This window comes from Mobula birostris, chromosome 10 (genome assembly GCF_030028105.1).
Source record: "Mobula birostris isolate sMobBir1 chromosome 10, sMobBir1.hap1, whole genome shotgun sequence".
In the NCBI taxonomy this organism is placed as follows: Eukaryota; Metazoa; Chordata; class Chondrichthyes; order Myliobatiformes; family Myliobatidae; genus Mobula; species Mobula birostris.
The window spans coordinates 64,010,228-64,024,446 of NC_092379.1; the positions used below are offsets into that span (position 1 = coordinate 64,010,228).

At 40.6% G+C, this 14,219-nt stretch overlaps 1 protein-coding gene across 1 annotated transcript in view; it reads left to right on the forward strand.

Annotated features, from left to right (window-relative positions):
* The window catches only part of LOC140204068 (connector enhancer of kinase suppressor of ras 2), an 807,212-nt gene that overhangs the window by 718,482 nt on the left and 74,511 nt on the right, over nucleotides 1-14,219 (forward strand). The window contains 2 exon segments of the mRNA XM_072270362.1: nucleotides 7,569-7,617; nucleotides 11,073-11,245. Of these exon segments, the coding sequence (XP_072126463.1) occupies nucleotides 7,569-7,617; nucleotides 11,073-11,245 (222 nt within the window).

Here is a 14,219-nt window from a genome sequence, read left to right on the forward strand (position 1 = left end):
GACCAGTGGTCCCCAACCACCGGGCCGCGGACCGGTACCGGGCCACAGAGCATGCGCTACCGGGCCGCGAGCAAGCGATATGATTTGGTCAGCTGCACTTTTCCTCATTCCCTGTCACGGCCACTGATCAGCCATTACACATGCGAGGTCATGACCTGCACGTCATCCGTGTCAGGGTGGCAAGGCGATCAACTGCTCGAGCTTGCAAATGACAACGGGCTGAAAAGTATGTTTGACATAACATCTCTGTCGGCATTTTGGATCAAAGTCAAGGCTAAGTATCCTGAGATAGCCACGTAAGCACTGAAAACGTTGCTTCCATTTCCAACATTTTTCTGCTAAGCGGAGTTTTCTGCGCTGAATGCAACGAAAACTAAATTGCGGATTAGACTGGACATAAGGAACCCCCTTCGAGTATCGATGTCTCCCATCACCCCTCGATAGGACGGTGTTGTTGCAGGGAAACAAGCCCAGGGCTCCCACTGATTCAGTGATATTGGTGTGTTGCAATGATTTTATATATTCATACGGGGAAAATATGTGCTGTGCGTTTAATATCCACATATTACTTAAAATGTTATGATGCTATTGACTTATAAGTGACCTATATAACCATATAACAATTACAGCATGGAAACAGGCCACCTCGGCCCTTCTAGTCCGTGCTGAACGCTACTCTCACCTAGTCCCGCCGACCTGCACTCAGCCCATAACCCTCCATTCCTTTCCTGTCCATATACCTATCCAATTTTTCTTCAGATAATAATATCGAACCTGCTTCTGCCACTTCTACTGGAAGTTCGTTCAACACTTCAAGCTCCCCTGATAATTGACTTATCATTATATCCATGTGAGGAAAATATGCGCTGTGTGTTTAATATTAAATTTGTTAGATAAACCCCTTTAGAAACAAAATTGAGTGTATTACCCACTTATCACCTATATTCCGGTAGTGATTAACACTCACCCCCATGAACAGAATCATCAAAAAGGATTTGCGGGGTGGGGGGGAGGGGGTTGGGGGGAGGGAAATTGTCAGGTCACAACATGTATGTGCATTGGTGCCCGCGCAAGGCTTCATGGTCATTGTAGTCTTTTGGGTAAACAACGCGTTTGACTGCTACTCTGGTTCGTTGGCAACCCTACCCCCCACCCCACCCGGTCGGCCAGTCCACAAGAATATTGTCAATATTAAACCAGTCCGCAGTGCAAAAAAGGTTGGGGACCCCTGAGGTAGACTTATCCAACGAGATGGTTCGCAGTCCCTGTCTTACAGTCTAGGTAGTGTAGGCTTTATCAATCCAATCAGCAGCAGACTTTGAAGTTCACAGCCTGGAGTATATTCTGAATCCTTGCTGCCTTCAGAGTTGGCCAACGTGGTAGCCCACTGAGAAAGGACAGCATCTATGGAAAAGAGTACAGTCGCCATTTTGGGCCGAGACCCTTCAGCAGGATGTTGAGCAGGGACATACGTCATTTGCATCGAATCAGTTCAGTGAGGATTAGGTAGGGCAGCCCACAAGTGTTGCCACAGTTCTGGCACCAGCACTGCATGCCTACAACTCCCTAACCCTAGCCATACATCTTTTTGTTTGGAACACGGAAGAAACTGGAAAACCCGGAGGAACCCATGCGTAGGGTTGCTAACTGTCCTGTATTAGCCGGGACATCCCATATATTGGACTAAGTTGGTTTGTCCCATACGGGACCGCTCTTGTCCCATATTCCCCCACTAAGGTAAAGCGTTCCTATGAAACTTCTCATGCCAGAATAGCGTAAAGCGCAGAAGCAATTACCATTAATTTATATGGGAAAAATTCTTGAGCGTTCCCAGACCCAAAAAATAACATACCAAATCATACCAAACAACACATAAAACCTAAAATAACACTAATATATAGTAAAAGCAGAAATGATATGATAAATACACAGCCTATATAAAGTAGAAATAATGTACGTACAGTGTAGTTTCACTAAACAGAGTCGCCAGAAACGATTTGTAGAAAAAAAATCAGCACGTACATGTATGCGCACACAGGTGCCCGCGCAAGGCTTCATGGTCATGGTAGTCTTTCTCAGGGTAAATACAAGTGTCCCGTATTTGATTGCTACTTTTGTCCCTTATTTGGGAGTGAGAAAGTTGGCAACCCTACCCACACAGTCACAGGGAGAACGTACAAACTCCTTAGAGACAGTGGCAGGGGCCAAACACCAATCTTACAGCTGGCATGATAAAGTGTGGCACTAACTGTTACACTTCAAGGTCCCGGTGATTCAACCCAAGGTCCCAGTACTTCAGTGGAAGCTTGACCTACTGCTGTGCCAGCTGATGTTGTAGGCACAGTGTTTGAGGCAGCTGGCAGTCCAGCTTTCCGTTCTCCAACAGATCCCTAAGATTTTTGTAAAATAAAAAGAAAGGGGAGTGCCAGTGCTGAAAGTCAGCAACCTCCCACCAGCTATGTTACAGCTGCAGAGGTAGTAGAGTGTAGAGATATAAACGGGCTGAATGGAGGAAATCATCAGTGTGCATGGGTAACTGGTTGGGATTTTGATTTATAAAGTTACTACTTTGCGTCAGGTGTTTGTTTAGGCAAAGGAAGCTCTGCAGTTGTCTATAGTAAAGGCAATGTGATATTTTGGACTAGTTGTGCCTGTGACATTGTGTCTGTTCTAATGGAAGTGGATAACACGCCGTTGGGTAATACAGACATCTTCAGAGTCTGCCCAGGAGAGCTCATCATAATAACGTTTCTCAGCCGTGGTGACTGTAATGATGTTCTTCCTCCTCTTCTGTTGTTGCAATTATGGCTGGGAATCTCAGTCCATATTAATGTTGGGACCCTGCTTCTCACTGAGGCCCAGCTTCGAAAGTTGCTTCCTAATATTCCCATGTGAATATGCCTTTCTCACAATCCTTCAGCCTCCGCTTTCTGTTTCTTCCAGCCCAATGATTTCTTCTGTCCACACTCTGCTCATTCTCCCCGCTGTATATTAAGGGTAATGCCTCTTAATGGTTTGCTAAAAGCTTGAAGCCAAGGTAAAGGTTTTTGGTACCTGGCTCTCCCGTCAATCCACATCAACATTACAGATCACTGGATTGTACCGGGGCTTTGAAGACAGACAGAAACACTCAAATGGAATCAGGTCAACACTTGACCTGAAAGTAACTGCTGACCCCTATTAATACTGTTGATGTGATTCTCGCCCTGGTACAGAATGAGCACTCAGCTAAACTCCAGTTTATCAGCACTGTGCACAATTGCACATGGAGTAAAATTATGATCTGTCTGCTCACCCTCCTACCTGCAGACATTAGTTTTATGTACTAATCTCTTTACACATATAGCACCTGCTATGATTTATCCTACAAGTACCTGGATGCACTGGTTTGTAAATTAGAACCAAATCAACATCCACGGGGCCTGAAGAATGAGCACCATAGAGTTGAATTTTTGAGCCATTGTTTCCCTGCTAATTCATTGCTATGACACCCAAAACAGAAATCATTACCTGCAGTCAAAGTGCAAGCAATTTATTTGATATATTCTACAAACGTATTTGAACTTGTTTCTTTTTGGCCACTTTTGGAATTACAGGATACACTCGGTCAATGGAGGCGGAATTAATGGAGTCTCAGTGAATTAGTAACAAACATAGAATGCTCAAGATACTCCACAGGTCAGGTGGCATCTATGGAAATGAATAAACATTCAACGCTTCGAGCTGACACCCTTCTTCATTTCCACAGAAACACAAAATGCTTCTCCAGCATTTTGTGTTTCTTGCTCTGGATTTCCAGTGCCTGCAGAATTTCTCGTGTCAGTGAATAAGCAGCCTTGTTTTATAGGAAACTAGACACATCAAAGTTATTCGGCAGTTCACCATGGGCTTGTTTTTGGCTACATGCAAAGACCAGTGCAATTACCGTATGTTTATCTTATATACTTTTAATAAAATACCATCTTGCTAAAATGATGAATAAAGGCTATATATATATTTCATTACAGAAATATCACAATTTGATAGGTTGTGGTAGATTTTCTAGTCTCTGGCTGACTTCCTTCATGCCTCTCTCTTGGTTCCAGTGTGGCAAAAGATGAAGTTTTCCCCTTGTCCCTTCCACCTGAACATAACAATACTGTGTTGTTTTCTAACTATTACCCCACTGACCTTGTTCACTCAGTTTTCCTCCAACTCACTTTCAGCAGCTCTTCCTTGCATAACATACTGATCATGAAAGTTATCCTAAATGCATTGCTTTACGGTTACACTATTATAATCCCAGTCTACATTTGGAGAGTTTATTGCTTTTAATTTAATTCAGGTATTGGTTTTCCAAAGGCTGAAATCAAGATAAAGGTTTTCAACACCTCGATCACACAAAGCAGAAGAGGAAACTGACCTTTGAAAATACTGATAAGAGAGGAAAGGGAAGACGTTCCTGGTGTCGGAATCTTGTTGGAGGTGTGAATAGATTGTGAAGAATGGTTCTTTGAATGAACTGGTGAGCTGGAAGATGAGGACCAGGGGAACTCTGTAGTTATTCTGTCCAGGACAGAAGGAGTAAGAGCAGAGGTGCAGAAAAGACTCAGTTCTCCATGACAGCAAAGAAGCCACCATTCAGGAAGAATGCTTTGCATCTGTTTTTAACATCAAAGAAGATGCCTCCATACTTGCAGTAAAATGGGAGGTAGCAGATATATTGAATAAGCTACTGGTGAGACAGCAGTTTTGAATGGGTAGCTTGTAAAATTATTGAGCAACATAGGGTTGGAAATTGCAAAAAGTGTTCACATAATTGAAGAATGCCTTGGGGTTTTCCTTTACCCTACTCGCCAAGGCCTTCTCATGCTCCCTTCTTGCTCATCACCATTATTTTCCAATTCTTAGTCTGAGGGCTGTGCCAAGGAATAGAAGAAAGAATAGACCAACAACAATAGCTCAATCAACTTAATATTAATGGTAAGGAAACCAGCAGCAACAAAATGCAGTCACTAGTATGAGTGCAAGTTAGTGCAAGAAACCAGCTCTGGTTTAGCAAAAGCAAGTAGTGCTTAACTAACCTGAATGAACTTTCTGACGAGAATACAACTGAGGTTCTGTATACGGACCTCCAGAGGCAATCTTAAATCCCAGTAATCTTATAACACACTTGTAAAAAAGTTAGAATTCAAAGGCAGCATAAATAAAATATCAACACAAATCGAGAGTCCTACACTGGGCTGATCTAGTGCATTTCATTGTCATGGTAGGATCATGTTTTCTTTGAAAAATATTAATCATTTGGAGTCCAATGAATAATTTCACAACTTGCTGGAAACATAGGAGAACATTAAAACACTTCAAGAAGATACTGACAGGCTGGAAAGGGCTGCAAATGAAATTTCATGGAAAAATATGTGTAGCGTTATTAATAATTACAATAATAAAATAACCAAATAAGGCAGGCCGAGGGAAGTTATTTCTTACAGTGATAAATCATGAACAAGGGAAAAGAATATTAAAATCTGGAGCTACTATAAATTAGGTTAGCTGAAATCAGGAAGCATTTTTGCACATTTAATAGAGGTTTCAAAAGATCGAAATGCTGGTCATTTGGGGCTTTTGAAACTCAAATGATATATCTTCGTATTAGGTGAGCGTGTCAAGAAATATTGATAACAGGCTCATAAATAAGAATGAACAATAGAATAAAGATACAACAATTGGCAAAACAAATAAAACTCCTGAAAGCTTCCAGTGACACCAAATTGCCCTTTAGTTCCAGTGTAACAACGGGAGGTCATAAACATGAGATTTGGAACTCCAAAGCAACATGCACAAAATGCTGGAGGAGTGCAACAGGTCAGGCAGCATCATGGATATGAACAGGTAGCTGATACCTTTCTTCAGGACTGTAAAGTAAGGGGGAAAACACCAGAATAAAAAAGTGGAGGGAGGGGAAGGAGGCTAGCTGGAGGGTGATAGGTATAGCCAGGTGGGTGGGAGTGGTTCATGGGCTGGAGGAGGAGGAATCTAATGAGACAGGAGAGTGGACCATAGGAGAAAGGGAAGGAAGATGGGACCAGGAGATGAAATAGGCAGGTGAAAAGAAGTAAAGGTTTCAAAGGTTCCAAAGGTACATTTAATGTCAGAGAAATGTATACAATATACATCCTGAAATTATTTTTCTTTGCAAACATCCACAAAAACAGAGTGCCCCAAAGAATGAATGACAGTAAAATGTAAGAACTCCAAAGACCCCCAGCTCCCCCCTCCCACGCATCAGCAGCAGCAAAGCAATGCCCCCCCGAACAGCAAAAAAGCTACAGCACCACCCACCGAGCACTCAAGCATGCAGCAAGCATCAATAAAGACACAGGCTTGCAGTACCTCAAAGACTACTCTTTCACCTGGTAATTCGACATACCACAGGCTCCCTCTCTCCCTAATAACGGAAAAAGAGATGTCTCTATTTCACAGCGAGAGGGTAGACATAACAAACAACAATGTTAAAACTCTGTTGCGTCACTTTTTCCAAGCTCTGTGCCCAAAGAACTCGAGTCTCTGGGCACACAGCCAGCAGCCAACTTGCTGCTTTCAATCTTCTGTCTCCCACGACACACAAATTTCTTGCGGGGACACCGAACTCGAGTCCACCCACCTCAGAATGGGGAATGGAGGAAGGGTGGGGGGGGGATTTTTTTTTACCAGAAGGAGAGGTAGACATTCATGCCATCAGGTTGGAGGCTACCCAGGCAGAATATAAGGAATTTCTACATCACCCTGATGGTGGCCTCATGTTGGCACTAGAAGACATCATGGATCAACACATCAGAATGGGAATAAGAAGCGGAATTTAAATGTTTGGCCACCGGGATGTCTTGCTTGTGACAGATGTTGCAGATGTGCTCGATGAAGCGGTCCTCCAATTTGCGAAGGGTCTCACCAATGTAGAGGAGCACCAAACACAATAGATGACCCTAGGTGAAGTGTTGCCTCACCTAGAAGGACTGTTTGTGGCCCTGAACGGAGGTGAGGGTGGGGATGATTGACAAGAGAGGTAGATTTTTCACATTCATCATTTCAATGTGGAAATTGTAGCGATACACTGTTCCTGCAAATAGAATCATGGTTAATTACAGACTGTAATTTTATGAAAATGTGGACTCCATTGTCTCTTGTAAATGGTGTATTATTATTACTGATTCTGTACTAACAGTATTGGAACCTAATGGTACTTGCATGCCGAATTCCCTGATGCTGTGTATCATTTAGGACTAATGAAGGATTCCAAGATCCCAGGGCAATTTTGTACAATGTCTCCAGTCTACAATCATGTCTTAAAGTCTTGTGGTTCACAACTTTGTTCACCAAAGAGCCAGTACCGAAACTAGTGATATTGGCAAATGCATTACTTGTGATTGGTGCATCTGATCTGTTAGTTTAAATCCGTGAAATAGAATTAATAGGACCTTATTTCAAAAACTACCAATCTTGATTAATATTTGTTCTTCAAGCACCATATTTATATACATGCAGATACACATTGTCTGTAATATTTTAATTGTCTCATTTAATTTTTGCAGTCTTTTCATTATGCTTCTCTGAGGTCAAAAACCAAGAAGAGACAAAAAGGTAGGAAACATGCAAAGCAGTCAATTATAAACTGTTTTATTTTAAGTCAGCTTCGTAAATAAAGACACAAAGTATTGAACCAGGTTATGTTTTGGTGGAGCTTATCAATAGTTATGGTGGTATGATAAAAGTTATTGGTTAGGCCTCAACTGGAGTATCATAAATGTCAAGACCTTCAAAAGGGTGCTGAAGTATATTAGAATGGTGGTAAAGATGAGCATATTATAAGTGAAAAGAAAGGAAAAGCTGGAATTGATCACATTAAATCAGAGAAAATTGAAGGGTTATTGAATAAAGATGTTCAAAATTACAAGCCCAGAAGACACAGACTGAAGTTAATTGGCAAAGAGCCAGGAAGAAGTAGCAAAATGTGCTACTATAATCTGTCAAACAACTATTTTCAAAAGAGCAATGGAATTGTGCAGGAGAATGAAGATAAGTTGTAGGGGCTATAGGAAAGAATAGGAGGAGGAGACCAATTAGAGAAAGAGCCAGCAGATATTGGTGTTTCGGTCACCACACTTCCTAACTCTCCACATTACTCTATGATTTGAATTCTATCCTTCGCTGAAAGGCTATAAGCTATTATGTTAGGCAACACGCACAAAATGCTGGCAGAACTAGTAAGTCAGGCAGTATCTATGGAGATGAATAAGCAGTCATCATTTCAGGACAAAATGTTGATTGTTTGTTCACTTTCATAGATGTTACCCGATCTGCTGATTTCCTTCAGCTTTCTGGATGTGTTGCCTAGGATTTTCTAGTGTCTGCAGAATTCCTCGTGTTTAAGCAATCGTATTATAAAGTAGAGACATCTTTCACATTGTGGAATTGCATCCTTCAAGCTATTATTGAGTTAGCCGTCATTTTGCTGCATTTCTTGAAATTGTTAATGGTCTGTAATGTGCATTTGGTAATCTTATAAACATTCAAACAATATTTCTGCTGTTACTTTTTATGTAAGACTTGTGTACAGTGCAATCTCAGAAATGAGAACAAATTAAATGATCCCTTTGAGCTTTGGTATCTGTAGTCATGCACAAATGGAATAACAAGAATGGAGAGAGATTGAAAGCTTCACTGCACAAAAGCATGCTGCTTCAATCCACTGCTCCTGACAGTATGAGTGTGCTTTCTTTCCCCTATTCCCCGGCTACAGAAACAGCACCCAAAAGTTCAGCCAACCGCAGTTATCGCATTGCACTTACTGTAAGTTGTTTATTCAAATTATTTTATCTATAGGAAGTAGTTCAATATAATTGAAAAGTCTAAGCCCAGACTTTATCAAGCAACTTCCAACTCGCTGCAACTCTTTCTAAGATAAACTGCTCCTAATTGTTCTTTTGGAAGCCCTTGCTCCACTTCAGATGATGCCCCTTGTCATTAATTCCTCCACAGCAGAAGTTTAACTGCCTATCAAATTTTGTTAAAAACCCTCAAACTACAGTTTTCAAAAGAAACTAAGCAAGATTCTCACAACCTTTATGTATCTGCACTACAACCCTGGAAGATCATGCCGAAATACACAAAATATAAAGCCATTTGTAATATTGTTCAGTCTGTACATTTACTGTGTTATTCTGCATACGTAGCACTATTTTTTACTCAAGTGGTCTCACAGGAAGTTACAAACTTCCTATGTTTGAGAGGGCTTCTACACAGTGTATAGCCCCTCTATATCTAGTGCCACAAGGACTTTACCCAAACTGCAGGCCTTCCTCACAAAGCCTTTGTGTTGGCCGCACCAAGCCTTGGTGTGTCCTTCAGCACATATTCCTGCAGCCTGGGATGTACCAGTCAGCAACATTTCCTTACAGACTGAACTATGTTTTTCCAATGCTCTTCACATAATTGCCAGCATATATATATATATATATATATATATATATATATATATCTGTCTACCATCTTTAATGATTTGTGATATTCTCAACATTGAAATGCTCATAACAATTAGTTTCCCTCATAACAATTAGTTTCCCATGTGGAGGGAATCAATATTATCATATTGAATTCCCTTACATGCCTCAGCCAAAATTCTTCTTAGTGTTGCAAATGTAAAAGCCTTTGCAAAAATCAATGAAACTTTATTGGTGTATGTGAAAGCAACAGACATGGGCATTAAATCAAAATATGCACTGTTAAAAGCATACGAAGCACAAGGTGAAATGGGACGCAGAGTATGCTTCGTTACTGCCTGTATTTTTATGTTTTTTATTTTAAATGATTTTTTAACTAGTGAATTCCAGTCTGAGACACCAACCCTTTAAGATGTGAGAATTGTTGATTTTGGGAATGTGTTACTTTTTAATCCTTTTCTGAAAGGATGTAGGAAGATACATTCAGTGGTCATTCAGGAGGTACCTGAGAAACACGGCCCCTGAGTGTATTTCTGTATGTTCATGGTCTTCTGCTGCCACCATTCACTTCAAGGTTCGACATGTTGTGCATTCAGAGATGCACACACTGTTGTAATGCATGGGCATTTCAATTATTGTCACCTTCCTGTCAACTTGACCATTCTCCTCTGACTTCTCTCATTAACAAGGCATTTTCACCCACAGAACTGCCACTCACTGGTTGCTTTTTGTTTCCTGCACCACTTTCTGTAAATTCTAGGGACTGTTGTGCGTGAAAATCCCAGGAGATAGGCAATTTCTGAGATAATCAAACCACTCTGTCTGGCACCAACAATCATTCCACAGTCAAAGTCACTTAGATCACGTTTCTTCCCCATTCTGATGTTTGGTCTAAACAACAACTGAACCTCTTGACCATGCCTGCATGCTTTTAATGCATTGAGTTGTTGCCTCATGATTGGCTAATTAGATATTTGCACGAACAAGCAGGTGAACAGGGGTACCTAAACCCTGCAATAATTCCTGTATTTATCACAATCAAACTAGATCGACAAGCCTAACACAATGTAAACATTTATTTCTGATATTGATGATGTGTGCCTGATGTGGTTAGATATTCCTCCCCTGCTCTTTTAATGGATGAATTAATTGAGTTTAAATAATCAGGTTATCTCCTTGTTTAAAATCACAAACTGTAGCATGTCCTGGGAATGTATTAACTTTTGTCAATCCTGTAATTTCAATCCTTTGACATTTACACTATTAATTATATCCTCACCCAACATTTTCCATTTCCTCATCTTTCCCAGATCTACTACATCATAAGTGAAATTTGAAATTAATTCAAACTCAGTTCCAGTGCTTTGTCTGAATAATTCACATGAAAGTGAATGAACTAAACCTGATTTGATGCCAGTTGTCATCTGTAACCATTCTGTGTTGGACATTTGGCTCTGATAATATTCCAAACTGAAAATCACAACTAAAGTTAGATGGCACTTTACACCATCCAGAATGAATAGAAATGTTCAATGCATCTGCTATCATTGTGTGCATTACTACCAGATACAATTTAATATTTGATTCCTCCAACAGGCTCCCTTACCAGTGGCAGCAGGAGGCGAATTTCTTGCAAGGACTTGGGCCATGGAGATTGTGAAGGCTGGCTGTGGAAGAAGAAAGATGCAAAAGGATACTTCACCCAGAAATGGAAGAAGTACTGGTTTATTCTAAAGGAAGCATCTCTCTACTGGTACACAAACCAAAATGTAAGGGGAAAATTCTCTTTCCATTGATCTTTTTATTTAAAAGAACTGGGAGAAAGCGGTCTTTATGCAAAGAGTCTGAGTAAGCATAGAAATGCTGAATATAGATCTAACACTCAGGGGTAGCTCATTACCCCAACATTCTATTCAACAGAATTCTTAAAGGAAATGATCGAATGCCAGTTACGTGTGTACTGAGTACTTTGAACTCTAATTTTTTGAAAGCGGCTTTACAACATACCATTATCCCCAATTCTTCCAAAGCTAAATAAATTCTGAATGCTTTCATTTATGCCTTCTCCTGAATGCATTCTCTGTTCTGAACAGTGCTCAGCAATTTATTGACCTCTTGGTTGCACATGACTAATTAATAACTCAGGACAAGAGGGTGAACCCATAGGACCATAAAATATAGGAGCAGAATTCAGCTATTCAGCCCATCGCATTTGCTCTGCCATTCCATCATGGGTGATTTATTATCCCTGTCAACCCCATTTTCCTGCCTTCTCCCCATAACCTTTGATGCCCTGACTGATCAAGAACAATCAACCTCCACTTTAAAGATACTCAATGACTTGACCACCACAGCAATGAATTCCACAGATTCACCACCTTCTGGCGAATGAAACTCCTCCTTATCTCTGTTCTAAATTACCATCCCTGTATTCTGAGGCTGTGACCGCTGTTCCTAGACTCCCCCACTATAGGAAACATCCTCTCCATATCCACCCTATCTGGGCCTTTCAATATTTGATAGGTTTCAATGAGATCTCCCTTTTTCTTCTAAACTTCAGCAAGTACACTCCCAGAGCTCTTAATATGTTTACTCTTTCATTCCTGGAATCAATCTTGTGAACCTCTCCAATGCCAGGACATTTTAGATAAGGGCCCCAAAACTGTTCACAATACTCCAGTTGCGGGGTCTGACCAATGCCATATGAACCCTCATCATTACATCCTTGGTTTTATATCCTGATCCTCTTGAAATGAATGCCAACATGGCATTTGTCTTCCTGACCACAAACTCAATGTTTAGTGAATCCTGCACAATGACTCCCAAATCCTTTTGTACCTGAAATTGCTCCGTGTCTAGAAATGTCGGGTACAGTCTTTCATTGGTTCTATTATGTTTCCTGGATTTGCTGAGTGTACCCTCAAGAAAATGAATCTCAGGTTATATATGGTGACATATACACATATACTTCGATATTAAATTTACTTTGTACTTTGTGCTTTGTACTTTTGTGTTCCTTTGTTGTCAGTCATTCTCGTTCCTGGAACTCATTACTAAACAGCACTATTGACCAGAAACACCTTACCAGTTCAAAAAGGCAGCTCACCACCACTTTGCCACCAGTCCCAACATCTCAAATGATAAGATAAAAATTCCCAACTTAATAAATTGATTTATGGTGAGTATAATTGGTGTACAATTGAGGTAAAATGTGTACCGCAATCATCAGACCGCCATTTATATTTTACAGTTTTAGTACATTATGAGTTCGCAATTTCAGATTTTGTGAAAAATGTGAACATTGAAGCAAATGCAATCCCTTATATTACCAGTTAACTCTGTCTCTGTGACAATTACTCACAGTGATAAAGAATCTTTAACAATAGTAACATTCCAAGTAGTTGAGCATTTGGAGAACTATGAAAGGAGGCTCTTAATACGAAGTGTTACAATGGGCAGAATTTTAGGAAGAGAATTTGCAAGAGTAACATTGAGACACTAAAGGTTTATATAACCATATAACAATTACAGCACAGAAACAGGCCATCTCGGCCCTTCTAGTCCGTGCCGAACTCTTACTCTCACCTAGTCCCACCGACCTGCACTCAGCCCATAACCCTCCATTCCTTTCTTGTCTATATATCTATCCAAACAACATTGGAACCAGTACAGATCCCTGAGGCACACCACTAGACACCGTCCTCCAATCCGACACACAGTTATCCACCACTACTCTCTGGTGTCTCCCATCCAACCACTGCTGAATCCATTTTACTACTTCGATATTAATGCCTAACGACTGAACCTTCCTAACCAATCTTCCATGTGGAACCTTGTCAAAGGCCTTACTGAACTCCATATAGACAACATCCACTGCTTTACCCTCGTCAACTTTCCCAGTAACCTCATCAAAAAATTCAATAAGATTTGTCAAACATGACCTTCCACGCACAAATCCATGTTGACTGTTCCTAATCAGACCCTGTCTATCCAGATAATTATATATACCATCTCTAAGATTACGTGTGTTAAGTTTACATTTACATGTGTGAAGTTGTGAATCTGAGAGTGAAAGAGATGAAAGGGACTGGAAAGGGCAGAAGTAGAATGGATCAAAAACACAAGAAAATCTGCAGATGTTGGAAATCCAAATCAATGCACACTAAATTCTGGAGGAACTCAGTAGGCCAGGCAGCAGCTATGGAAAAGAGTCAATGTTTCAGGACAGACTTCCAAAAATCATAGGAGTTTCACAAATCTGCATATAGTTGATGAAAAAAGTCCTGATGAAGGATCTCAGCCTGAAAAGTTGACTGTTTACTCTTTTCCATAGATGCTCACTGGCCTGCTGAGTTCCTCCAGCACTTTGTGTGGGTTGCTTTAGAATTGATCAAGTGAGTTCTGGAAAGAGTTTGTAAACAACCAATGCAGTATCCTGTTCTCAGCATTTAGCATTTTGTGCTTAAGTAGCCGATTGCTTACATGAGCTCCACAGACAATGACTTCCTGAAAACAGCATTCATGTCAATATCAGGAAGGGCATCTACAAAATGCCCAGTGCTCCAGTTCTCTTGGCAGAGGCAGCAGTGTTTATTCAGTAGTTCACACCTCGTTAAAATCCACAGAATGCAAGAATAAACATAAATAAATAATGCATCATTACAAAATGGTCTTTCGCGTAAAGCCTTCAGTTTTGACTAACTGCCTTTTCTCGTCAATTATATGCATGTTTGTGAATCTCCT